Source organism: Ictalurus punctatus, chromosome 14, assembly GCF_001660625.3.
Source record: "Ictalurus punctatus breed USDA103 chromosome 14, Coco_2.0, whole genome shotgun sequence".
Taxonomy (NCBI): Eukaryota; Metazoa; Chordata; class Actinopteri; order Siluriformes; family Ictaluridae; genus Ictalurus; species Ictalurus punctatus.
The window spans coordinates 12,681,143-12,708,823 of NC_030429.2; the positions used below are offsets into that span (position 1 = coordinate 12,681,143).

The window sequence follows — 27,681 nt, forward strand, 5'->3', positions numbered from 1 at the left end:
ATTACGAAGGCGGATGTTAAACTGTAGCTCCTCTGGCGGGACTTTTCTAAGAGGGAAGAAGGCGCATTGTAAAACGGTAACAGTTGCTGTGGATGTGATAGAAACAATCTAATAAACACCGTCAAGTTTGACAAGAAAGGTAATGTTCGTGTTACGGATCCTATAAGAAAAATGATGATATGCGCACAATAGTGTTTGTACATGATTAAATGACATTAACGCTTGAGAGCAGGAGAGTGAACGGCTTTGTGGTCGTATTGTATAGCTATTCTAAACATTACGGTAACAAATAATAGATCAATAAACAAGTAAGCTAAGTGCAAAATCTTTCACAGAATGTATGTTAATGTGTATTTCTACGTAACCACCAGTAGCACATATAGAGGGGGTGTGTGTTTTTTTTGTTTGCTTTGATATTATCCGTGACGTAACACACACACATTTACATTAATTCATTTAGCAGACGCTTTTATCCAAAGCGATTTACAAATGAGGAAATACAAGCAAAGCGACATCAAGCAGAGAACAATACAAGTAGTATTTGTATAATTCTGTGTCACTAATTAAGGGGGATGATATCCTGTTAATCCGTGAACTTGATTCATGTCTGAGCTGCTTGCTATACTTGCTAGACTGAAACACAAATGTGAATCAACATACAGTTATGTCACGCCTATCTTACTGCATTCCATTTTTACTTTTATTATATCAGATATTTAAGTTTTATATTGAGTATGTAGAATGCATTATACACTCACCAAGCACTGTATTAGGAACACTACTAATACAGGGTAAGGCCTCCCTTTCTCTCAAAACAACCTCAATTCTTCATGGCATGGATTCCACAGACTGTTGGAAACAGTCCTTGGAGATTCTGGTCCATGTTGAGATGATTGAATGATCTGTGTGCCTCATCAGAAATCAAGATTCATAGTTTTTTCAAAAGTTTTTTCCAGTATTCAACGGTCCAGTTTTAGTGAGCCTGTGCCCACTGCAGCCTTCAATCAATCACCAACAATCATACCACGGTCAAAATCACTGATGGTCGATGGAAATGTTACTCGAAGCTGCTGTGCCATGTATGCATGATTTTATGTATTGCACTGCTGCCACACGATTGGCTGATTAGATAATTGCATGAATGTGTAGGTGTACATGTGTTCCTAATAAAGTGCTCAGTGAGTGTACAGTAACTGCAGGCATTTGAGTCATTTGAAATACAGTTATTATTATTGAGAATATTCATAATATGGAGATATTAATTTTTGTATTTCATATTATTAGCCCACAATGACAACTTGGGGAATGATGCTAATGTACATGAATAATTTTTTATATGCTCACAGACCTTAACAGTCCTCTAATATGAAAGCTGCAATTGACAAGATTTTGTCCTTATCGGAGGGAGATAAATCTATAAAGGAGCTCCAGCATCACCTCACTTCTCTGTCTCATGATCAGGTGTGTATTTGAAGCATGTAGGAAAGTTAGATGAGAATCTTAAGAGATGTGCGAATTAATTGTGATTATATCGCTGTGCTGAAATGAGGCACTAGTGAATGATTCTCCTCAAAGATTATTTATCCCGATGAGCAAGGGATAGAGACCTGTAAAGCTGGAGAGGAGCTTTTCCAATTCCTTATTAACTTTTTTAGGAATAAAGTGTTGAGTGAGTGCTGTGAAAATGCAAAAGAATTTTGACTTATTTAATTATAACTTTTAAAAAATATTTTGCTGTTAATTTCCCATTAAATAGAATCGTGTATTGCATTATTTATTATTTTACATATGGTGTATATTTTGGAAATAAGTTTTTGCACCTCTCAGCAAATCCAATGATTTACATGAATAATGAAGCTTTGCAAAGTAGTTGAAAGCCATTTTTATTTTTGTTGTGCATTGCAGAAATTATTGGTGCTTTTAAATTTTAAGCTCACTTTTTCTGCAGTTGACTGCACTGATCACAAATGCTGCCCTGAAAGGAAAGGATACAGCAGCCTTGATCAAAGCTATATTCAGAGGTAATTTCCATAACATACACTTTCACACACACATTTCTTATTCCTAAAAATTACCCAGTGTTTCTCTGTATGTCTCATTTAAGGCTCACCTGTGAGTAGTTCAGATGGGGCCAGTCGCAGGTTGTGTGTGTATAAGCACTGTATTCCTCTCTGTGAATCGGGAGACCTACAGACAGAGTGTGCTTCAGATATTATCGGGTTGCTAATGTTAGAGGTAAAAAAAAAAAAAAAAAAACCTAACAAACATGTTTACTTAAAATTCTGTTAATGTATATTTTCTTTAGTAGAATTCACTGTATACCATATGTCAGTGTCACCATTAAGGTCTAAAATGCAAAAGTGTGTGTGTGTTTGAGGGAATCATTTTTTTTCTTTCCCAATCTGTGTTACAGACACATGGTCTACCTGGCCCTGCGTTGGCAGCGTTAGCGTCTTTATATGTGGATGCAATAAAAGGGGGTGAAATGGGTAGTGGGAAATCACTGGAGCTCTTCCCTACCATCCTCACTGCCCTGGCAGCTACAGAGACTTTAGCTTATGCCAAAGGTGATGGTTTTCTCTCACACGGTATCTCTGTGTTTATTACATTTTCTGTTCACATTTTGTTATATCACTAATTTCTGTACTCTGTTCTGTTCCTTTGTATTTAGGAGAGTTAAGTGGAGAGGAATACAAGAAGCAACTGATCAATAGCCTTTGTTCAAGCCGGTACTAAAATGAAATAATTAAAAAAAAATTTTTTTTAAATGTATAATGGACAGATCCCAATTAATGAACGGCCAGAAGTCCGTAAGACTGCAGCTTCATGGGTAGGATAGCATGGGTTCATTAGCTGTAAATACAGAGCCTGAATCTATTAGGTTATATGCAGTATCTAGTGCTCCCTTGCAAACATCTTTAGCTGTCCAACTAAAAATACTGTGATTTGGTTACTTTTTCACAAAGGAACATTATGGAAAGTTAAATGTGATGAGGAAAGCTAAATGATTGGTGACTGTCATTCACACTGACAGACGATTGGAAAAAAAAATATATGGTTGTTTTTTTATTACAGTGTAAATTAAGTGATGCTGGCAGCACAACAAAATTATTATGATGTGTTTGTTTACAGGTGGGACCCGCAGTGTGTGATCCACCTTACCACCATGTTCAGGTTAGAAAAAAACCCAGCGTATTTACCATTGTTTTGGATCTCAGCCCAAATTGCCATATTCGTTAAATTATCATTTTCATAATGACACCTTCTGTCACTGGATACAATGATCCGTGGTATTTTTAAAATGCTTTTTTGTCTTTAACTGAACATTGCATTGGAATTTTCTGTTTTTCTGTCTTTCTAAGGGATGTGCCCTTATCTCCAGAGGAGCTGCAGTTTCTGATTGAAAAGATTCTGCGGATGTTCCTTAAGTTGGACCTGCAAGAGATTCCTCCTCTAATTTACCAACTGCTGCTTCTGTCTGCCAAGGTTTCTCACATGACTACCTCTCATATTACACAGTCATACTACATGTAAACATGTTTTGTAAGGAAAAAGGGTTATTCTCAGAACCTGGTTTAAAAAAAAAAAAAAAAACAGCATAAAAGGATTGAAAGCATTGGGATTTAACAGAGACAAACAGAACCCTGAACTCCTGCTATTTAATCTAATGTAAATGAACCTGTATTCTTTAGATAAATGAAATCAGGAGTTAAATGATTGTGGTTTATTCCAAATGATTAGGAAATATTGGTACCGTTTCGTTTGAGATTTTTTGAAAAGGTAGTAATGATGACTGGACCAATTGGTGTAGTGCCTAATCTGACTAGTCTAACAGTAATCTGGTGTGAATACAGCTGCACATGTGTAGACCTTCCAAAGCAAAACAATTTTGTATTGCAGATATATTTTTTTAATTGATTTTATTCTGGACACAGTGTTAAAACAGGATAAACCGCCTTTGATTAGTCAGTTCCCGATGCATTTAGCACGAATTGATTCGTACTGATAATGTTCGACAGTATATACAGATAGATTTTTACATAAACGTGTGTGTCTCTCTTGAGCAGGGCTGTAAAAAGCTCCTGCTGGAAGGAATTATTAACTACTTTCGAGAGCAGGACCGTTGCCAGAAAGAGGAGCAGAGCAAAGGAGAGTAAGTATTACTTCGTCTTGAATCTGAATGTTTGTGACGTTGTTATTGTTGTTGATTTCGAGTCCATATCCTCTTTCATTGAGGCAAATACTATTGTACTGATACTGATGCTGAATGCTTTAATGATTCTTTGTTATCAGGAGTAAGGATGTTGAGGTGCAAACCATCCCACAGGACCAGCTGAGACATGTGGAAGGAACTGCTATTTTGCACATTGTATTTGCCATTCGCCTTGACCATGAGCTTGGCAGGGAGTTTTTAAAAAGCCTCAAGGTAAACATCTGTTCAGAGTTTGCTTTGGTTTTGTTCCCATGAATTCAAGAATGAGATTGCACATATTTTAGAGACAGGTTGCATTATTATACCTTCACACCTAATAGGAATAAGGTTCTCATCTCGAAATGTAAATACCACACAAGTGTCATATGTTTCATTGTATTTGTCTCTGTAGGTATCTCAGGGTCAGCCACTGTGTCCATTCAGTATCGCTCTGCTGCTGTCTGTGGCTCGCATTCAGCGCTACGAAGAGCAAGTATGATATCTGGCACCTCCATTAACTATTAGGAAACACTCTATTAATACATGCAGCTTTAATCTTAAGATAGCTCATTGCTTTGTCTCTGATTATTCCTAGGTATTTGAGTTCTTGAAAGGTGCAATCACTAAGAATTTCAAGGATGAGCAAGCTCAACAAGGTTCTAAGTTTCTGCAGGATCTGCTACCCTCCTGCCACAGTATCTCAAACATGATTATGGACACGGTCAGAAACAGGTCAGCATGAGCACTGTCCCTGTGAAGAAATTTCTAATTAGGGTTTGATAGTGTCAATTTTTGGATTGTATTTGTGTGTTAGAGCACTTTGTAGTGCTTGTGGCTTTTATGCTCCTTAATCTTTGTTTATTTCTGGTATTAAAACTGAGCACTGGTAATGTTTTACCTAAGACTCAAATTATATGAATAGAGATCTTTTATTTGTAGATTAAAAAAAATTCTATTTGAGCAAAAAACCCCCAAAAAACTGATTTTTAATTTATTTTGTTTGGGTCATTTGTCTGCAGTCTGTTTGGGTGGGATCATGTCACACAGAGCCTGGTGCAGTTAGGCTTTATCCTTATGGACTTGTTTGGACCAAAGGCAGGACCTTTTGGGAAGACCACTGAAATTCCCACTGCTACAGCTAAAACACCTTCCCAACTAGCATGTAAACTTGGTGGGCAAGTACTTCTAGAGAGCTTCAAGGTCAGATTTGTTTTGCTTTGTTAACAAGATTGATATTGTGTTGTAAGCATTTATATTAAAAGCCAATTATTCCCCTTCAGATGCATGAGCCAATCAGGGTAGAAATCCTGGAGCAAGTCCTGAATCGATTGGTTACTAAGACAGCTTCTCCGGTTACGCATTTTATTGGTATTGAATTACGCATCATAGTCCTCATCCAAAGATGGACAACTAATAGCAATATATGTACAATGAATTCTAATTTCTAATTGTATAATTTATTTCTCTTCTGTTCCAGACCTGCTTTCTAACATTGTGATATCCGCTCCCATGATCCTCCTGGAGTCCTCCTCAAAAGTGTTAGAGACCTTTGACCAGTTATCTTTCCTGCCTCTTACCACAGTGCAGGGTCTACTCAAAGCAGTGCAGGTAAAACCCTAGAGATCTATGTTGTACATTAGCTACTGAAACATTTAACATTATTAATGCATTCATAAATTTGTGAATGAGCTCAGAATGCTACTTTCTAAACCCATTTTTGACATGGTCTGTGATTGTTTCTTTTTCTCAGCCACTGCTCAAGGTCAGTATGAGCTTAAAGGATGCCCTAATTTTGGTGCTGAGGAAAGCCATGTTCTCCAGGTATTAATCTAATGTACATCACGTTTCATGCTATTTCTGGCATTTGGAATGTGATTGGATGCTATTTGTATAGGATATATACCTTTTATATAAGTAAATAAAAGAAAAATAATATTGGTGTGCCTTGTTATATTCAGAAGGTTTTTACTATGTTGGTTATCTTACTAACTACAGAATAATTAATCACTGGCTGATTCTCTAACGGAGTATGGATGCTTGTTGAAATTGACCTTTATGTATTTGATACCTAAATCTTGCCCATCACCGTTCCTGCACCCTCTGTAGTCAGTTGGATGGACGGAAGTCTGCTGTGGCTGGCTTTCTCTTGCTGCTGAAGAACTTCCGGGTCTTGGGGAGTCTGGCCTCCAGTCAGTCCAGCCAGGCACTGACCTCCAGCCAGGTAACCAAACTTCCAATCATTATAGTGCTTATGACCCGCATTGCACTTGCTGATCTCCTTCATGGTGTATACTGGATGTACAAGAGCTTCTTCTGCACTCATTGTTAGACAGCATCTCCTGTATACATGTACTGTGCTAAGTAGGGTTTCATTATGCATTTGGTTGATCAGTGTGAGTTGAATGGTGTGTATTATGTTCTTCAGGTCCAGGCAGATGTCCACTCGCGCTATAACACCGCTGCTAATGAGGCTTTCTGTCTGGAGATCCTGAGCAGCCTTCGCCGCTGTCTCAGCCAGCAGGCAGATGTGCGCCTCATGCTGTATGAGGTCAGATTCATCTCCCATCCTGTACACATGCGCATTTATTTATATATATATATTTATATAATATAATATAATATAATATCCCTTTTTCAGGAGACTGTATTTTAAAGATACTTTTGTAAAATCCAAATAATCGTTACAGATGTTTATTGGAAAGGATTTAAACAATGTTTTTTATGATTGTTCAGTGAACTATAAACAATTATTGCACATGCACCTGTGGAACAGTCCTTAAGACACGAACATTTTACTGGGAATCAAGGTCACAGTTACAATAACTTTGGACACTAAAGAGACCTTTCCACTGACTCTGAAAAACACCAGAAGATGCCTAGGGTTCCTGCTCACCTGTGTGAACATTCCATAGACCTGCTGCAAGAAGGCATGAGGACTGCAGATGTGGCCAGAGCAGTAAACTACAATGTCTGTAATATAAGACCTTTTAAGACAGTGCTACAGGGAGACAGGAAGGACAGCTGATCGTCCTTGCAGTGGCAAACCACATGTAACCATGTGTCCCCCCAGACATGATCGAGAATTTGCAAATCCCTTGGTGGAAGAGTGGGGTAACATCTCACAGCAAGAACTGACCAATCTGGTGCAGTCCATGAGGATGAGATGCACTGTAGTACTTAAAGCAGCTGGTGGCTACACCATATACTGAGTGTATATATACTGTTACTTTTGATATTGACCCGTCCTTTGTTCAGGGACTTATTATTAAAATTCTGTTCCTCAAATGTCTGTGAAACTTGTTCAGTTTATATCTCAGTTGTTGAATGTTTTTATGTTAATACAGATATTTACACCTGTTAAGAAATTTGCTGGAAATAAAAGCAGTTGTATGTCAGAGGACATTTATTTTTTTGCTGAGTTTGTTATATCTTGTATTGTATTGTATTATATTATATTATATTATATTATATTATATTATATTATATTATATTATATATTATATTATATTTTATGTGTGTGTGTGTTATTTATTTGTTTGTTTGTTTATTTATTTTTAAGGGTTTCCATGATGTTCTCCGACGCAACTCTCAGTTGGCAGGGTCCATCATGCAGACACTTCTGTCACAGGTGGGTGGTAGTCTTAGAACAAATCTGTGCCTGTTATTTTCATGACTACTTGCTAGTTAAATATTTATTAACTCCATATTATTTGACAAATATTGGGTATTAAATTGTGTATGTCTATGTGCATTTTCTAGCTGAGGCGGTACTATGAGCCTGAACAGGATCTTTTGCCACCTGTGAAGTTGGAGTCATGCATAAATGCACAGGGAGATCAGGTCTTCCTCCAGGAACCTCTGGTACTGTGATCCTAAAAAAAAAAAAGTTTAAAAAAAAAAAAAAAAAAAAAAAAAGAGAGAATGAGAGTGAAAGAATCTTGTGAATTTTGAATGGTATAATATAATAGGGCTCCACCTTCATCAGACCCCTCTTTATGCACTGAAAAATGTAAAATCTCAACTTTCTGCAATTTTGTTCAGTTTTCACTCGAGTTTTAATGGTTATAGACTATGTTATAGTGTATGTTTAATATGACAATTTCTGGAGTGAGGTGGAGGTTAACTTCTGCCTTCATATGTTTATGCACTCTATCTTGCCTTATCGTTTTTCCTTTTTTCTTTCTTTTTTCTTATTCAGGCTCATTTGCTCTCCTGTACAATCCACTGCCTGCTGTGGTATCAGAGTGTGCGAGATCCCTCCGAAGGTGAGAGTGATGATGAAGAGGAAGATGAAGAAGGGTTCCAGGATGAACTCCATGCAATTCTGGAGAGTGTAACTAGACGCATGATCAAGTGTGAGCTGGAGGACTTTGAGCTGGTATGTGACAGCTCTAGCATATACCAATGAGTTGCAGAAACTGTGCCATTTTGGTTTATACAGACAGACACTGCATTAGGAAGATGTTTCTGTGCTCCATGCAGATTATTCAAACTGTGAAACTTGTCTGAGCAGCCCACAAAAAATCTGTCTCTCATAGGATAAGTCTGCAGAGTTCTCCATGGCATCCAGTGTTGGGGTGAAGAACAGTGTCTATGCCGTGCTGGTGATGGGAGTTTATGAGGTTCTCATAGAATACAACTACATCACAGGCAACTACAGGTAATCTGACATGAGCATGAGTTTAGAACTGTCATGGGGCTTTCTGGGATGTCTCACCCGTTTAGTTTATGGTTCAAGGTCCAGTTCCTCCAACAGATCCTAAATCAAACAATTCGGAAATCTGAAAATTAATTGTTAGGATGGTTACTTTTGCTATATTTTGGGTATGTGTATGGCAACTAGCAGTTTTCTGTCGAATAGTCTGCATTGCAACTGTTATTGTTACATGTATCTTACAAGGATGTGCACAGGTAAGACTAATGTTAATTGTACCTACAGTATGTGTAACTTTGTTCAGTGTAATTTGCTATGTTTGCTCTTAGCTATGCAATTAAGACTCCCATCTAGCAAATAAGTCTAATAAAATGTTTAGATCCCTTACGCAAAGAATGTTTAGAGGACTGTGTGCCTGTCTTGGCATCTGTGTGTATTGAGCAGCAAAAGCGGTTTTCAGGATGTCCTGGAGCTTTTTAATCGTTACTACAAACTGGCTGAGATCCTGAGGGAGAAGTCAGGAAAGGGCCGGACACCCTCTAATAAAACTCCCCGCAGTCTGCTCTCTCTGGGATTTGTATCCACCCTACTGACTGCTCTCTTCCGGTACGTAGTAGTGAGCATGTGTTTCAATGAATATGGATTTTAACAGAACACTTAAAAATGATAAATTTACCATGGCCACCACAGATCACATAGTGAATCAAGGCATATTCTGCCTAAAATATCTGAGCTCTCATTGTGGATTGTGGTGGCTCTGTTCTGGGCAGATGAACACCTATTGTTTGTGTTCTGTGCAGAGACAGTACTCAGAGTCACGAGGAGAGCTTGTCAGTGCTGCGCTCCAGTGGAGAGTTTCTTCGCTACAGTGTGAGCGTAGCCCTGCAGAAGGTTCAACAGCTGGAGGAGACAGGCTACACAGATGGACCTGATGGCCAGAACTCTGACAAGACTTTCCGTCATCTCTGTGAAATCACTAGGTCTCTTGCTATGCAAAACATAGAGACTTTAATCATGGACTAAAGTGTGTACTTAGTTATTGCTTATTGACCATTATCAGATACACATGGCATATTAGTTCTCCCCTCTTCTGTTCGTCACAATAGGACTACCACTTACTAGATGTACAGTAATTTGGGTGGTGGGCAATGATACTAGAGTTGTTTTTAAGTGTTGTGTATGCATATTGCCCACTTTATTAGATGTTGGTCCATCTTCTAAGCATACAAGTAGAGACTGACTCGTTACCATCTCGCCTCCTTTCTCAGTGTGCTGATGTGGCGATACACCAACATCCCATCATCGGTGGAGGATGCTGGGAAGAAGAGTCACAGTGTGTCTCTGCTGTGTTTGGAGGGGTTACTGCGCATCTTTAGCACCATGTTACAGCAATACCCAACCAAAGTGTCCAACTTCCTGTGTTCTCTTGGTAGGTGACTTTATGCGGTGAGGAAACATATGCAATATATAGATGCTTCTTTTGCTATTTAATGTAATTCCAGTGCATGTATCTATTTGAAATTTACATTGTCTTTTGATTTTGTACTTATAAATATGAACAAAAAAGTATGTATTAAGAAGTATATACAAAGATATGTTTAAGAAACAAAACTGACATGGAAAAAGTATTTAAAGATATAGATATAGATATATAATCTCTCTCTCTTCCTATAGCACGAGTAATTGTAGTGTGTGTCTGTTCCTTTCAGATGTTTGCAGACAGGAGGAGGAGGGTGCACCTGAAAATGCCAACTTGACAGAAAAGACTGCCTTCTACATTCGGCAATTTCAGGTAGAAATTTTTTTTAATGAACCCATAGTGAGAGACTTGCTTTATATACTTGGTAAGAGGCAAGAAAGAAACATCGAACATATAGTACCTTAACTACAGTTTAGAGTAAATTCTTATTATCAGACACAAATTTGATGAAAAAAGTGCCAAATCTAACTGTGCATGTGTGTGTATGCAAGAACAGCGTGCCCTGTTCAGCCAGCTGAGTGGAGGAGAGGAGGACTTCAGCAGCAGAGAAGCCCAGCTGCTAGTCAGCATCCTCAGTGTGCTGTCCCGCCTGCTGGAGCCCACCTCCCAACAGGTACCCATTTACACAAGTTACTCCCACTTGAATATTACTGGATAGAGGTTTTTAATTGATATACTGTGTACGCATTTCCTCCACAGTTTCTCCAGATGTTTACCTGGACAGTAAAAATTTGTAAAGAAACCAGCTTTGGTAAGCCTGGCTTATACCCGTGTGTGTGTGTGTGTGTGTGTGTGTGTGTGTGTGTGTGTGTGTGTGTGTGTGTGTGTGTGTGTGTGTGTGTGTGTGTGTGTGTGTGTCTGCGTGCGCACCTAGTTATGAATGTGATGAAATACCTCTTCTTGCTTTTCACCTGTCTAATGAGAGATGTGATGCACTTCAGGGAAGGAACAGAGTATTTCATGTGACCTAAAATAAAAGTAAACTACTTATAAAATCTGGCACTTATGTTTCATACAAATCCTAAACTTTCACATCAGTTTGAAATGCTTACTACATCCCATATTGCTTATGTGATTTCCCTCTTTCTCTCTCACAGAGGACATATCTTTCAGTAAGGGTCTGCTGTCTCTGCTCTTCAGTCTGCATGTCCTCTACAAAAGTCCTGTATCTCTGCTGTGGGAGCTCTGTCAGGACATTCACAGTCAGCTAGGGGACATAGACAAGGTATGTGTCTCTGCCTGCCTAATATAAATATCTATCTATCTATCTATCTATATATATATATATATATCTATATATATCTATATATATATATATATATATATATATATATATATATATATATATATATATATATATATATATATATATATATATATATATATATATCACACACACATACATTTATGTAATGTATAATCAATATATCATATCGGGGACACACACCCCTTCTAAGCTTAAAGGGGTACTCCAGCATTTTTCGACTTAGCCAGTATCTACAGCACACACGATTGTCACAGACGAAAGTTTTGCCACATTTGATTAAAATAGGAAAAAAAAACAATAAGTTAGGCCTAGGCCTATATATTTTGAGTACGGATGGTTTTTTTCCCTCTGTATAACCATATTAGTTTCTCAGTATAAACTGGTCAATGTTAATCAGTACTATAAACATCACTTTTTTGTGACCTAGGTTGAGTGTCATATTTTGGACACTTTTTCACTGTAAGAGAAATGCCTTTTTTATGCATGACAAAAAGGGTTTTCTATGCCATGCTCTCTTCTTGACATTTATCTGCCTACCCTGGTTTTATGTCACATTATAGTCACTATTGATCATGAGGTCTTCGAGAGTGTTATGTGTTTATTATTATTCCGGTTTGTATCTGTGCAGGATGTGGAGGTGGAGAAGCAGTCTCACTTTGCCATTGTAAGCATGAAGACTGCAGCATCCACCACAGTGAGTTCTCTAAGGCCATTTCTCACTTAGAATAAAACATGACCAGTTTTAAAATCATGACCATGATTGGTTTATAAAGTTTATGCCCATTTTAATTACATCAACATGCTACAATCCAAGAGACATTCATCTGATTGATTAAATCACTCCCTCTTTTAGCTTTTAGTAATGTCTCAGGTGGGGAGGGTATTGGATGAGGTGGACTGGTTGATTACTAAGAAAAAAGGCCAGCTAACATCTGATAGAACAACCACAGGTGTGACTTTTTTATATATATTATTTAATTTTATTAGTATTGGTTATACTATTTAGTATAATTAAAATATGCTGTACCGTTGGTGACATAGTAATGCCCTTTAATTCTTGAAGGCATTGTGTGTGTGTGTGTGTGTGTGTGTGTGTGTGTGTGTGTGTGTGTGTGTGTGTGTGTGTGTGTGTGTGTGTGTGTGTGTGTGTCAGGAGGTCCCTCACAGTCGTCAGCCCAGCAGGACCCTGTGGAAAAAGCAGTGACTCTGCAGTTGGGCACACTGCTTACAGCTCTGAATGAGCTTGTGCAAACAGCTCTGCCTCCTGGTGCCTGCACAGACGCCCTGCTGCGAGAGCTCAGCCGAACCTACGGCATTCTCACCACCCTCATCAAATACGTGAGCGCCACCTAGAAATACATATGCTTACCAAAATAACATTTTAATTTATTAAAACTAGAAACCCGTACTTAAGTAGTAAAACATTAAACTAACCAAATGTCATTTTAACACCGAATTCTAAAATATTCAAAACAGATTCTCTACTAGGACTGCCAAAATAAATTTCACTGATTTAAATACTATTCAGATTATGCAGCACCTGTTCTTGCCTTTTACCCGTCAGAGGTGCAGACAGATGTGAATGAACATATTTCATGTGGCTTGAAACAAAAGTAAATTTCTTCTAAAATCTGCCATTTCACATATCCAATAGTTTCATATTAATCCTAAATTGTACATTTGTTTTCAGCTTGAGAGGCTTATTAAGTATGTAGCGTTATCAGTTTCCTTTAAATCATGTTTAATATTTGTGCTTACTGAACTGGAAACAGGAACTGTATACACAAGTGTGACACATTTCCTTTTTCTGTTGCAGTATATCCAGTTGTGTGTAGCTCATCCAGGTCAACTTCCTGCTCGTCTGGAGAAATTGGTGAGAACCCTGATTTGTATAGTTTATGTAAAACATATGGGGGAATCCAGCTTGATTTATAATGTTTGCATACAGTGAGGGGAAAAAAGTATTTGATCCCCTGCTGATTTTGTACGTTTGCCCACTGACAAAGAAATGATCATTCTATAATTTTAATGGTAGATTTATTTGAACAGTGAGAGACAGAATAACAACAAAAAAATGCAGAAAAACGCACGTCAAAAATGTTATACATTGATTTGCATTTTAATGAGGGAAATAAGTATTTGACCCCCTCTCAATCAGAAAGATTTCTGGCTCCCAGGTGTCTTTTATACAGGTAACGAGCTGAGATTAGGAGCACACTCTTAAAGGGAGGGTTCGAGTTGCCAAACGTCAGCCTCGAAACCTTAATGACTTGGAGAAGATCTGCAAAGAGGAGTGGGACAAAATCCCTCCTGAGATGTGTGCAAACCTGGTGGCCAACTACAAGAAATGTTTGACCTCTGTGATTGCCAACAAGGGTTTTGCCACCAAGTACTGTCATGTTTTGCAGAGGGTCAAATACATATTTCCCTCATTAAAATGCAAATCAATTCATAACATTTTTGACGCGTTTTTCTGGATTTTCTTGTTGTCATTCTGTCTCTCACTGTTCAAATAAATCTACCATTAAAATTATAGAATGATAATTTTTGTCAGTGGGCAAACGTACAAAATCAGCAGGGGATCAAATACTTTTTTCCCTCACTGTATTGTAAGGTTTGTGTGTGTGTGTATCCATAAAGGTGAAGCTGTCAGGCTCTCACCTCACCCCTCAGTGCTATTTGTTCATCACATATGTGCAGGTAAGTTTCTAACCTTTTTTTTTTTTTTTGCTCAATCTGCTGATCATGCTAGCCTTTCACATCACATTATCTGTTGTGTGCTGATTTAACTACAGAGTGGTGAGATGAATGGAGGAGTAAATGAAAGGAAGAAGAAAAGAAAAGAAGAGGAAGCAGTTGTGGCTGCCTCTGTAAGGATTTTTACTCTTCTGAATGCCTATATTCATCTGGGACATACTCAGCACTTATCTAATGCTTTCATTTAAACCATATTGCTTTAGGCTAAGGTTCTTCGTGATACCAAACCAATACCCACTCTGATCTTCAATATTGAACAATATGAGAAGTTTCTAATTGTCCTCTCCAAGAAGTCAAAGGTAAACTTTAGATATTCAGTCAGATTTTTTTTTAAGAATTAAGCAACTGTAAAAGCAGAATATATGTTTATTGAAAATAATACATACCAAAAATAACTCTGTAATGTTTAATAACAGAGTGCTGCAATGTGTTCTTCAGGTAAATCTGATGCAGTATATGAAGCTGAGCACTTCTCGAGACTTTCGGATCAATACTGCCACACTGGAGGCTGCACTACAAGAGCAGCAGCATGAGAGCCAGCAGGTTTGTTTGCTTATGCTCAGTTACATTTCCAAATCTTTAGGCTTATTATTTAGTAGGTACATGGAAAGCAATGTTAGATGATTAAGCTGATATTACAAGGTAATCATAAAGTGGGAAAATGGAACCATCCAAGACCTTGATTTGGATAACACACAAGCCATGACCTCAATCTCAAAACAAAACAAAAACAGAAAACCACTCCTGTAGCTCTATCAAGATGTGTCTGAATGGGTCTGTCCATACAGTTTGTGTATAGACATTATGTCCATATTAGTTCCGCAGAACACGCTCAATATCAACAAATAACAAAAGAAACCCTTGTAAAGGATAATGTAACACTCTTCTTGTAAGAGTTTTGAAATACAAAGTGAAGAGAACATTTGAATTATTGTAATAATTTCAAAACATAGTTCTCAAAACATTCACACCTTGGAAATAACACTTAATTTGGGTACATAACCGCCTGATACATGTTCAGATACAGCTTTGCTTTTCTTAATCATGACCGGTCATCTTTCTTTTTCTTAGACTGACTCTCAAGTTTCTGTGGAGAGTAAGGCTCCCAAGAAGAAGAGAAGAAAGCAGTGAAAGAAAGGAAATTTGCATTTTGGATCCTCAGTCACCAAGCTGTTGATGTTTAACTGTTCACTTTTTGCAATGGTTTCTCCTCCTTTCTACTGGAGAGATTGGACTATCTTCCTTTGGCCAAAGACCCTTTAGTAATCTCAATGATCTGATAGATATCCAAGGCTTCACCTGTTGAAAAAATACATATTTAATTTGGTTAATGTTTCTATTTATTTTCTACATCTTTGCAGTGTGTTAGTTATTAATGCCAGAGACCACTTGTATTAAATTAGATGTTCTTTATATTCTATGGACACATTTTTCAGAAAGAAACTGATATTTACAAATACTGGTTCTTACGGTTGGTTGGTTACACTATTTAATGAATTTCAGGATGAGAAATGCTAGAAAGGATTTGATTTCTTTGATCATTATGGCATGTGGTAGACTCCCTTATCCAGAGCAACTTTAATTTGTCATTCATACAACTGAGCAGTTGAGGGTTCAGGGCCTTGCTCAAGGGCCTTGCTCAAGGGCCTAGCAGTGGCAGCTTGACCGTGCTGTGATTTGAACTCATGACCTTCTGATCAGTAGTTAAATGTCTTAACCACTAAGCTACCACCAAGTTACACTTACATAGAACATATCTTGTTTACACAGGAGCAAACACCTTTCTATGTGAGAGTATTGCAATGTGTATCTGTTAATCACACCTTGTGCTAGTCCAAATCGGCGCTCCAGTCCAGTAGGATTAGATGGAGTTACACAGTCCATAACGACCTCTTTCCGTAAGCACTGGTCAATATCTACAGCGCTGAAGAAAGCCACAGACTGAGGGAGATCATTCATGCCCAGCTTATAGGCAAACATACATCTGTGGAGACATGGGAAACAGTTGAGAACATGTACATCCTGTCATCAAGTAAACAAGAACCTCATTCAACATGTATGGAATTCTGTGCAGGCCAGATTTTAAAAACATTATTGTTAGAAGCAGATACAAACAAAAAAGTTAAGACTAGTCAGAATACACCTTGTACTAACCGGGTAAGTAGGTTGGCGATCTGTAGTGCGAGTGCTGCTCTGAAGCGGTCCTCGCTCTTTACTAGGTAGCGCACTTCATCATGAATGCTGATACAGAAGCGCCCATCTATGTCATACTCCTCCATCAACCACTTCATGGCCACCAGCATCAGGTGAAGGTAGTCGACTGCTGAACTCTGCACCACCCAGTTCACCCTGCTGGTAATGAACTAAAAATACATACACTAGTCATACTATTTATATGTCCAGAAGTATTGAGGCACCTGCTTGTCCAACATTTATGCTATAACTAAGGTGTTAATAGGAAAGGAGCAGTTTGTATTTGTAAAATGTTTTAGATCTGTACTGATAATATTTCAAAGACATTTTTGCTCATTTCTTCTTGAGGGAAATCAATAAAGAGCTATCTTACACTTCAGAAAAGCTGATTCACAAAAGAGCATTTTTTTAATTGCAAAATGCAGATTGGACCTTTATACCAATAGTGGTGTAGGGTTAGTATTCCTCACATGCAGCAGAGGGCTCCAAAAATGACAAAGTGGTCAACCTACGTCTAGTGTAAAGAATAGGTGTATCTTAAATGACCAAATCTATTAATTAGTGAAGAGCTCTGTTGTTTATGGTTTAGTAATTAAAAATACCTCTTCTTTGACAGCAGCTGGCTCCAGGGCTCGGGAAATTCTGCAGCCTAGCACAGGAGTGGCTGGCTGCTTTGAGTGAGCGATGCTCTCCAGCTTGTTGAACATCTCAGATTCAGTACCTCCACTCCACACACGCCGTCCAAATATATCCCACTTCCTCTTATTCCGAGATCTAAAAGATAAAGTAATTATAGCTATTTAGCACAAGCTAAGCAAATGACTTTTATTGTTAAATGATCCATCCAAAATATCCAATTATCCAACTCTAAATCAAAGTAAGCAAGGAACAAAAATAAAAACTTTATAATACATACTTAACAGTAATGTTGACACAGCTTAAGAGGAGTCAATGATCTCACCTCTGGTGCAATAGTTTTGAAATCCGGCCTAACTCCTCTCTGGACACAGTCCCATCTTCATCCCTCTTCACATCCACACCTAGTTCCTTAATTAACCATTCCCCCTCCTCTGAGGGATGATACCTGTTTCAAATAAATAATTCCAATTTCAGATAAACATGTCATTATTAAGTCTGGTTTAAATAATTGAGTCTCCAGATGTTGTACCTGCGTAGTCCTTTAGTGAGAGCATACATCTGGCGTGCTTTGCTTGCTGCCTCATTTTGGCTTAATCGATGGTTGAACTGCATGAGTAGGCGCTCTGCAAATGGCTGGCCAGCACCGTAGATGCGACCATAGTTGAAGACTTTAGCATGCTCCCGGCTGATGCCCACAGCATCTGCAGTGCAGCTGTGCAGGTCCGTGCCCTGACTCTTCTTCCCCTGCAAGGTCATCCACCCAAACGCTGTGCAACCTGAAGGGCACAATCGAGTACCAAAGCCTTATTGGTTCAAATATACACACACATGACATTGAAACAATAATATTATTTTATATATATATATATAAATAAATATCTAATCTTTTTCTTCAGTAACATCTCAAGTGAAACAGGATATTCAAGTGGATCATAATGTATGGCTGGACTTCTATCCATTGAGATTTGCCAGGATATTCATGGTGTCTGCACATGTATTTTTCTGCCAGACATTACAGGTGGGGAAAAAAGTACCTGCATTTTGGTTGTTTACAGAAAAACATGAATTTGTGTTTGAAGAGATTTATTAATAAGAATTGTACCCAATAAGACCAGGGACATGAAGTAACAGTCAGTTTTGATTTCAAGTCTAAAATATGGTTACTGAATAAGTAGCTTTTCACAAATAATTTTCCCTGAATGGAAGTTTCTGACTTCTGGCTGCAAGTACACTCTGAGATACAGCCTAGTTGGGCTACAGTTTCAAAACTCTAGGAAAATGCTGACCTGGCAAATCCAATTCAGACAATAATAATATAGCATATTGACAAACTGCTGAATTAGGAACTTGGCTTTGGCTGCTGTGCATCATCTTTGGCTCAAATGGAACTGGATAAGCAAATCAATATGGCATCTTATCTCACCATGCATGCCAGCAAAGTGAGACTCTCCTAGCACAGCTGCAATCCACAATTCCTGCGAGTCAACGTCTGACCCCACCAGGTGATAACCAGGGGGCACCTGCACCATAGCTTTCAGTTCGCTGCCTACACGATCCCGCTGCAAAAACATTCAAATGGATACATAAGCTTATAGGGGATAATTGTTTTTAAAAAGCCTCAGTGAAAGCATAATTTCTATGTTAATCTTCATTCAGTGCATTACAGCTGACTTCGAGTAAGGAGTAAGGACACATTAATGTTGCAGTGTAGACTTCCCAGTCTAAACTCTAGACAACCTTGATATGGTTATTCAAGGACTCAGAAAGCCCCAGGGAGCTGAAATTGGTGATTGTTTTGTAATTGGACTCATTAATTTGGGAGTAATACAATTTGCATGCACAAAGTTTGAATAATTTGTCGTTCCATGCTCTACATTTACTTCACCAGAATTGAGCCCCTTTCTGATGCAAGGTCGGTGGGAGGAAAACAGGCTTATCCTAATGTAAAAAATTTGGGTTAAATAAAACACTGATTATTCCCATTTAGTGCTGCAACACTTAAATAAAGCAGCACCAACACAGGTTGAGGGTTGTGTACACAGTTACATGTAACAAAAAAAAAAAAACAGACCAACAGTCAATAAAACCAAGATTAGGCACTACTTTAAGTCAAATCTCATGACTATCATTGGAAAATGCGGCATCATTGTACGTAAGTTCGCTGTAAGTCATGTCACACTGTAGGATCTCAGTTGTCATTAATGTCAGACAGTACGACTGTCAAGATGCGAAAAACAGACGCACGCAAGAAGACTTGTATGGAGTAGGAGAAGCCACACTACAGGACTGTGCCTCAAATCTTCAGACACTGCCAAAACATAATTGGAGGAAATATTTTATCGCAACAGCCAGGGAACATGTCAAACTAGCGATCAAAGACTACAGATTTTGGCCTCGGATTCTAGGAATATTTTAGCATCCTCAAAATTTGTCTCAGACGACCAAATAGTTGCCAAAATCGTACAGTGTGAACCCGGCTTAGATAGTATTCAAAATCCTAAAATGGTATTGTATCATTACAGATATTAGACAGATTTGATACATAATAGTTATGAGAATAAGCAGACTTCACTAAAATTCATTAGCACACAACAATACATACAACCAACAGGGCATATAACACACACACACACACACACACACACACAGTGGTGCATCTCAAAAAATTAGAATATCGTGGAAAAGTTCATTTTTTTTCTGTAATTTAATTCAAAAAGTTGAACTTTCATATCTTCTAGATTCAATACACACAGTGAAATATTTCAAGCCTTTTTTGGTTTAATCTTGATGCTTACAGCTCATGGACATCAAAAATCTAGTATCTCAAAATATTAAAATAAAGAATTTATAATATAGAAATGCTGACCTGAGAAGAGCTCTAATCAGCTAAACTCAAAACACCTGCAAAGGTTGCCTGAGCATTTAATCTCTGTCTGGTTCCATATACACAACCACAATCAGATCAATTCCCATTGGGTTCTGACTTTCTGTAGTTTGACACTTGTATTATTACAGATATTTTTTATTGTTTTACACTGTATTCCTATGGAATTTTATTGTTCATTGGAGAACAATCAATAGAACATGCAACCAGATTATGTGGACAACTTGATTTTTCCTTTCTTACCCGTGCATTACTGGCGGTAAGCCATGTTGGCTCTACAGCTCTGCGTGTAACTGTCCCAGCAGTAACAACCTGCGGTAAAATGGCACCATATTGCCCCTCCTCATTGTAGTCATCGTGTCTGTGTAGGTCAAAGAATGGTTTTAGAGATGCAACCATAATGTATTTACTGGATGGTGCAAAATAATCCTGATATACCTCATAACAGTGCGAGGAAGTTCTCCCCTCCTTAGCCAGACGACCATCTGAGAACTACACAGACAGACAAAAGAAAATCAATAACAGGAATACATAATAGTCTAAGTCAGTAAGATCTGGCCACAGGGAATTTCACAAGACTGTTACTGGCAGAGCACTCTGGAGTCTACCTGATGCGTTTGTGGGCGTTTCTCCAAAATGAGATCATTTTGTTGATCTCCAGTGCACGCGCTGCATTGGTTCCTCCTCTGCCTGCCTGAAGGGTTCCATCCTCCATTTTAGAGAGAAAATCTTTAGAGAAGGGGCTGCCCACATTATTCTCATTCCCATCCTGACACATAAGATCACTGTCAAGGTCACTCTCAACAGGGTTATGCATGCAAACAGTGTTAATTCATATAATGAAACCTGGAAAAGGGTGTCTCAAGTCACCTTATGAGGTAGCTTGAAGAACCAACATCCAGGGATGTTGACATCATTGTATGGTCCATTACCATGGTGATAGGGACACTCATTAGCCGAGTCTATACTCTATGATATCAGAGACATAAACAAGGGAAATGTTTACTCTGTCTATGTAATGTTTACTATGTCTAAAAAGGACTACTTAAAATTAGAATGAAACATAGTAGATTTTTATTGAGACCCTCATTTCCATGACTTTAAAATGACTTGATTAGGTCAAATCTTGTTAGTCTTGTCAATGCAGTAAATGAAAACTGACCGTAGCCTTTTTGGCTCTCACTGTCCGTGGCAATATCTCATCTTCAGACACGACCTCAAGCCGACTCAACTCCTCCACCTAGAAGACAATACACACACACACACACACACACACACACACACACACACACACACACACACAGATATATTTGAAAGTATAGAGTCCAGTTTCCTAGAGTTACTACTCTAAGAGATTTAATTATACATTTCACCAAAAACATTCAGAGGCATACTTCAAAAAGAAATGTCAGGGAATTAATTGTATTAGTCACTTTCACTGTCACAACAATCACAGCCTTAAGATCACCTAAAAACATACACCGCCTCCACTAATATTGGCACCCTTGGTAAATATCAGCTGTGAAGGCTGTGAAAAATTGTCTTTGTTTAACCTTTTGATCTTTTGTTCAAATAATTCACAAAAATACTCTGCTCTCATAGATACCAAACAACTGCAAACAAAACAGGTTTATAAAAAAAAACAAAAAAAAACCCCCCACTAAATATAGGTGTGCAACAATTATTGGCACGCTTTTAGTCAATGCTTTGTGCTACCTCCCTTTACCAATATACCAGCTCTGAGTCTTCTAATATAATGCCTGATGAGGTTGGAGAATACATGGCAAGGGGTCTGAGACAATTCCTTCATACAGAATCTCTCCAGATCCTTAAAATTTCGAGGTCCACACTGGTAGACTCTCCTCTTCAGTTCACCCCACAGGTTTTCTATGGGTTTCAAGTCAGGGGACTGGGATGGCCATGGCAGGACCTTGATTTTGTGGTCAATAAACCATTTTTGTGTTTTATTTTGATGTATGTTTTGATGTATGAGGCAGTCAGGTTTTCATTTTATATCTGTTTATATTTGTTAGGGTCCATGATGCCATGTATACTAACAAAATATCCAGGTCCTCTGGCAGAAAAACAGCCCCAAAACATTAAAGAGCCATCAACATATTTAACCGTGGGCATGAGGTAATTTTCCATATGGCTACTTCTCTGTGTGCATCAAAACCACCTCTGGTGTTTATTGCCAAAAAGCTCTATCTTGGTTTCATCTGACCATAGAACCCGATCCCATTTCAAGTTCCAGTAGTGTCTGGCCAACCGAAGATGCTCGAGTTTGTTTTTGGAGGAGAGTTTCTTGAAACCCTTCCAAACCTTTCAAATCCTTCCAAACCCTTCAAAACCTACATGTAGGTGACTTCAGATTGTAGTTTTGGAGACTTTCTGATCCCAAGATGCAACTAACCTCTGCAATTCTCCTGCTGTGATCCTTGGTGATTTTTTGGCCACACGAACCATTGGAAAGACGTTCAATGTTACATAACATTTATGACTATAAAAGAAGGCTCAGGGCCATGACTCCCTGGAATGCAAGCTTTGGAGCTGCAGACCTTGGCCAGTCAAGAAAATAACGAACTTAAATTCAAGTTTTACTTCATGTTCTCTATAAGCACACTAATAACCAAAAGAGAGAACCATACTATATCTTATACTGATCATTCAGGATGTCAGGTACAGCTCATTTGAAAATCCAAAGCTTCAAACCGGACATGACCAAATTCAGTCCTGAAAGGATGGAGCCCAGCACAGGTTGGTGAATTTGCTGTTCAAAGACACTTTATTCAACCGCTATACAGAGACAATAATTCACTAGTTAAGTCTGCTAAATCGAAGGGTGGCATGGATGCATAGTGTACAGCATTACTGGCAGTCCCAAGTTACATCCTGAAGTTACTGTCTGTACCAAATTTCACTGTGGGTTTTATCCAGGTTTTTCTGGTTTACTCCCACTTCCCAAAATATTCAGTTCATATTCTAGGTATACTGGATATCCTATACACGTTCCCCTAGGTGTGAATGTATGTACGTGATGCCCTGCAATGGACTTGCATTTCATTCAGGTTCTTACTGTTTGCCACACACTGCTGTCAGTTAGCATAAGGTCATCTGAGGGCAGACTGTCCAGACACTGTGGCTGTTCCTTCCCTTTCTGTTCACAATATTCTTTGTAGACGTTCTCAATTGCCCTAGAGATGGCAAGTACAAAAACAGTAACAAATAGTAATTACATTTAAAACCCATAAAATTAAAAAGAGTCTACATTTACAAACATTAAGACTTTTTAAAATATCATTAAAAAGAATACTATTATAATAGAGAAATAATGTCAATATTCAATTGTTAATAAATGTCATCATTCTACTACTTCTACTACTAACTGTAAAATGTAATTAATTGTGAATGTTAACCATGTAAATGCTGTGCAGCCAACTAAAATGTCCAATTTACAAAACTATATCAAACAAATTTATTTTAAAGAACTTGTATAATAGATAAATATGTTCTTAGTAATTCTGATATCAAAAATACTCCCAAAAGTGCTTAGTAAAAAACAGAGTAAAGATTGTACCTGTAGGGACATATAGGTCCTTCAGTGTCCTCTGTGGTCTCCAAGTTGTCTCTGCGTCCTGGGACAAGGTAGCCCCAGCCATGTTTTTCTGTGTAATGCAGAGGAAAACCATCCCATGTCAGGCCCATCAGCTTGGGTGTCACTCTCATCTGCAGGCTGATCAGAATGGCTCCAGGAGACCAGTCCTCCTCCTCGGACATCCTCAAACACAGCTTCCGGTACCAGCTAACAGATAGAAATGTCAAGAGAAGGGAGGAAAAACGAAGAGGGGCAGGTTCTATGAATGTTTGTTATGCATATACTCACCCTGGGTGTGCAGGCATGTGCTGTCTCCTCTTCGGCAGGCAACTCACTGTACCCTTTAGCCGCTCCAGAAGCTCTCTGCTGGGGTCCTTCATCCCTTCCTCTTCCTCTGGAGGTCCTGGATCTGCAGATATTCATAACATCAGGTAAAGTTATTTTCGGAAAATGTTATGAAAAACGCATAACAAAATACTATTAGTGTTACGTATGTAAGTATGGCTTTACACAGGATCACATTAACATATATAACTTAAGAATAAAAGAAGAACAAAAAACAAATGTTTTGATAGTTTGCACATATTGTACTTTATAGCTTTTGTCTTACCCTCATCCCAGTCTTTCTCCAGGTTGCCAGATGAAGATGCCGCTGCTGCTTTTTCAGCCTCCTGCTTTGCCTTCTTTTTCTTGCTCACAGTCATTTTCTTCTGTTTAAACTCCTGAACATCCCACTCTAAGTCCCAAAGCCAAGGGTCCTCCTTGTACCTTACATTACAAGTTATGACTGTTGACTGCACGATTGTTTGACTTATGACATTTAAGTAGACATGTACATATATCAATTCTTGCACATAAAATTTAATCTTTTATAAACTGTGCATGATTAAACACTGATTGGAAGCATAAAGCTGGTCAGTACCTGTCATCCTGCAATAACTGACAGGCATCATCTGCAAGAATCATCAGAGATTTTTTCATCTCTCTTTGAAGCTCGTCATATGTGTCCTGGGCATCCTCCAAATACCGGTCCCAGCTCTGATTGACAGGCAAGTAGCAAACACCCATCTCCAACATTCCAGCAAAGGTCACTGGATGAGGACACCTACAGCAATACATAAACAACAGGTTGATAAACAGGTTAAACTTGATTAACAGGTTAATACAGGATGAAAGATATGTGGAATATCATACCTTTCCAGGAAAAGGGACAATTGTTGGATAAACACCTCATGAGTAGCCAGTACATCCATAGCACAATACTGCATCAGCTCCTATAGGCATAAATCAGTAAAACAATGCAATGAATAATTTTTTATAAGCTTCACATAGAATGTTTGTAAAGCCATGGTTTTCTAAGAACCTTTCGGTGACTGTATTTCAGAGCATGCGTACACATGTATAATGCTGCCTGTATATAAAACGTTAGTCTGTTTTTTACCTGGAAATTGCTCCTAATGTCACTCATGCTGCCCTTCACAAAAATATTCCTGGCCTCTTTTTCCAGAGGATCACCTCCAACATAGAGAGCATGGACATCAGCTAGGTTATTTATACTGCTTATGTTGACCCAGTCCCAAGAACCAATCTAAGAAACAGCACACAAAACAGTTATAAATTAAATGATTCATCTAAAGCATGCACCAAGTCTTAATACCTAAACACAAGTAGGGCTACACAATTACATCATATATGAATTGTGATCACTTTGATGATTTAGCTAAATGTCTGGTCACATACTCTAGTAAAATATTGACTTATTGATAAATATTTAAATTGAATTGTGTTAATATTTAGCAGTTGTAAAATCTGCTCAATAAACTATTCGCCAATTTTATCCTGAATCATAGATTTATAAATGTGAAGGAATATAAACTCTGTCATTTTCTGCCTATGATAAAGTGCAATACAAATATTATGTTAATATTATTAGTTGTCTGAATAATGAAATAAATATATAAATGAAATATAAATGACAACCATGATTATTTATCATAATTATCATTTCATCAATTATTCTGCAGCCCCAGTATATAGTAATAGGGCTGGTACAAGCAAAACGAAATCTGTATCAAATGTTTCCAAGTCCACAGACCACTGGGCCCTCAGGGCGGCGTCGAAGCTTCTTCATGTGCTGCTTGACTTCATGCAGTCCTTGTCTCTTGCCATACCTGCTGGCCATCCAGAGGGATCGCTGAAAACCTGTCAGTCCTGAGATAGCCATGTGGAGGCTCATCGTATCCAGGAAACGCATCTTGGAGCCCTGATCATGAGCAACTGTTAGTAAATGCATATTTAGTAAGTAATATCAGTAAATAAACCCTGCACAGATTATAGGCGTAATTCATATGTAGAGATAATCCAAGGGGATCAGTCAATAAAAACTGATGAAGCTTGTGGTAAAATGTGGAAAAGTATATTTGGTTCATGAAACCAACAGCAAATGTGTACCTTCAAGAGGTACTGCTCTTTAATGTGCGCTCGGTCAAAGCTAACATTGTGTCCCACTACAAGTCTCTCTTGCCAGTGTCCACCAGGAGGCCTGCTGGAGTTGGCTGCAGTCTCCAAAGGAATTAGGTCTGCTAGCGTCAGCTGACTGGACCAGCTGTACCTCTCTTCAATAAGTCTTTTACTGCACCATGAGTACCTAGAGCATTCATTTAAAGTCAGTTAAAAAATACAGTTGTCTGGTGAATACCTTAAATTACATGTTCAATCATTCGTTTTGATTTTAAAAAAAATAAAAAATTAAGTCCTTTTTTTCAGTTTTACAGAAATATGTAACAGGGGTTAAAATGCAGGTGTCCAATTTTATCTGCAAAAGGGCGATGTGCCTGCAGGTTTTCGTTTCAACCAATTAGACACCATATCTGATTCCAACTGGTCCTAGACAAGACTAGCAGACTAACAGGTATGGGTCCTGATTGTTTGGAATAAAAAGCTGCGGTCACACCTGCCCTTTTGCAGATAAGGGTAAGACCCCCAAGTCTGTATCTCACCAAGCATTTGGAGAAACAGCCACTGCCAGTGTGGGACAGTGGCCCTCAGCCATGCAGACTTCCACATCAAACACCAGAGCATTTTCCTCTGGAAAATCCACCTTTATATGTTCTCCGTTCTGCAAATACCTTACCCAGCCTACTTCCCAAGCCCACTGCGGGGGCATGTCAGGCAGCTGTGCTTGCTGGAGCTGCCCAGCTGCTTCCAAATAAGGCAGGCTTTGCTTTTGTGCAAGTTTACAAAAATGCTCATCAATGTTTTTGCCATACATATTTGGTAACTTTAGTTCCACATCACTCAACAGTGATGCCTCCTTTCCCCAGAGTTTATGCTTCTCCAAATGTCGGATGCTTCGCTCTATGTCCTCACTTGAGTACTCTACAGTTGAGGAGCGAAAAATCTGTTCGTGCAGGTTCCTGGAGAGCATCTGGATGTTGAGAGGATTCACACGGGTCTGAGTGGAGCGCTCCTGCACTTTGGGTTCAGCTGAAGCTGAGCACTTTCGCCTCTGCAGAGCAGCTGAAGGGCATCGCCAACTCCTTCGAGGAGACACCAGACGGAGCATCTTGCCTCAGTATGTCTTACGATGAGTCCCATCCTGAATAATTCAAATAAACAGAACCAAATATACAAACATACACATTTAAACATCAGAATGACTTATTAATCCTAGAACCTATCAACCTCGTGACTTTACTGTCAAAGCGGCAACACAGAGGAAACAGTTACTAAACAATACCAGAGTGACAATCCACTGGATCATACTGACCAGAAGCATCAACATAACAGAACATGCTAACTTCAGCATGTAGCGAGTTTACATTTGTGACTACAATTTACAGATATCCCCATACGCCTAAGTTACTCAATTAATTAAAATATATTAACTGAAATATTGATGTGTCTCTCACCACAACGTTAGTAACCCTAGCGTGTTCAGATCATCATTTAACTTCAACTCGAGGCTCATGAACATCACCTAACACCGAGCGAAGAAGCCATTTTGCATGACGCTGAATC

At 38.5% G+C, this 27,681-nt stretch overlaps 2 protein-coding genes across 5 annotated transcripts; one reads left to right on the forward strand and one right to left on the reverse strand.

Annotated features, from left to right (window-relative positions):
- Positions 1–13: 13 nt before the first annotated feature.
- On the forward strand, positions 14–15,598 carry fanci (FA complementation group I). Of its 4 annotated transcripts, none has more exons than XM_053685999.1 (38): positions 14–139; positions 1,347–1,461; positions 1,949–2,021; positions 2,105–2,235; positions 2,414–2,567; positions 2,672–2,729; positions 3,133–3,174; positions 3,363–3,486; positions 4,068–4,153; positions 4,294–4,426; positions 4,605–4,685; positions 4,788–4,924; positions 5,212–5,392; positions 5,473–5,560; positions 5,670–5,800; positions 5,943–6,013; positions 6,299–6,413; positions 6,618–6,740; positions 7,752–7,820; positions 7,952–8,053; positions 8,391–8,570; positions 8,731–8,852; positions 9,288–9,452; positions 9,647–9,826; positions 10,115–10,275; positions 10,556–10,638; positions 10,823–10,939; positions 11,026–11,077; positions 11,424–11,551; positions 12,222–12,287; positions 12,447–12,543; positions 12,747–12,931; positions 13,410–13,466; positions 14,234–14,293; positions 14,389–14,463; positions 14,554–14,649; positions 14,789–14,893; positions 15,422–15,598. In XM_053685999.1, exons 2-38 carry the CDS (start codon positions 1,366–1,368, stop codon positions 15,479–15,481), a joined length of 3,984 nt encoding a protein of 1,327 aa, XP_053541974.1. In that variant the 5' UTR covers positions 14–139; positions 1,347–1,365; the 3' UTR covers positions 15,482–15,598. The 4 variants fall into 4 exon arrangements, with proteins under 4 accessions (XP_053541974.1, XP_053541975.1, XP_053541972.1 ...); XM_053686000.1 differs by having other exon boundaries at positions 9,291–9,452; XM_053685997.1 differs by lacking the exon at positions 15,422–15,598 and having other exon boundaries at positions 14,789–15,125.
- On the reverse strand, positions 14,699–27,681 carry polg (polymerase (DNA directed), gamma). Its single transcript, XM_017485762.3, has 23 exons — positions 27,573–27,681; positions 26,661–27,259; positions 26,113–26,308; positions 25,757–25,924; positions 25,103–25,249; positions 24,856–24,935; positions 24,584–24,766; positions 24,272–24,429; positions 23,950–24,070; positions 23,644–23,868; positions 23,143–23,260; positions 21,229–21,306; positions 20,937–21,035; positions 20,675–20,835; positions 20,505–20,558; positions 20,310–20,427; positions 18,606–18,741; positions 17,712–17,958; positions 17,505–17,627; positions 17,146–17,317; positions 16,505–16,713; positions 16,174–16,334; positions 14,699–15,649 (listed from the first exon to the last, which is right to left on the reverse strand). The coding sequence occupies exons 2-23, from the start codon at positions 27,224–27,226 to the stop codon at positions 15,585–15,587; spliced, it is 3,585 nt and encodes a 1,194-aa protein (XP_017341251.1). The 5' UTR covers positions 27,227–27,259; positions 27,573–27,681; the 3' UTR covers positions 14,699–15,584.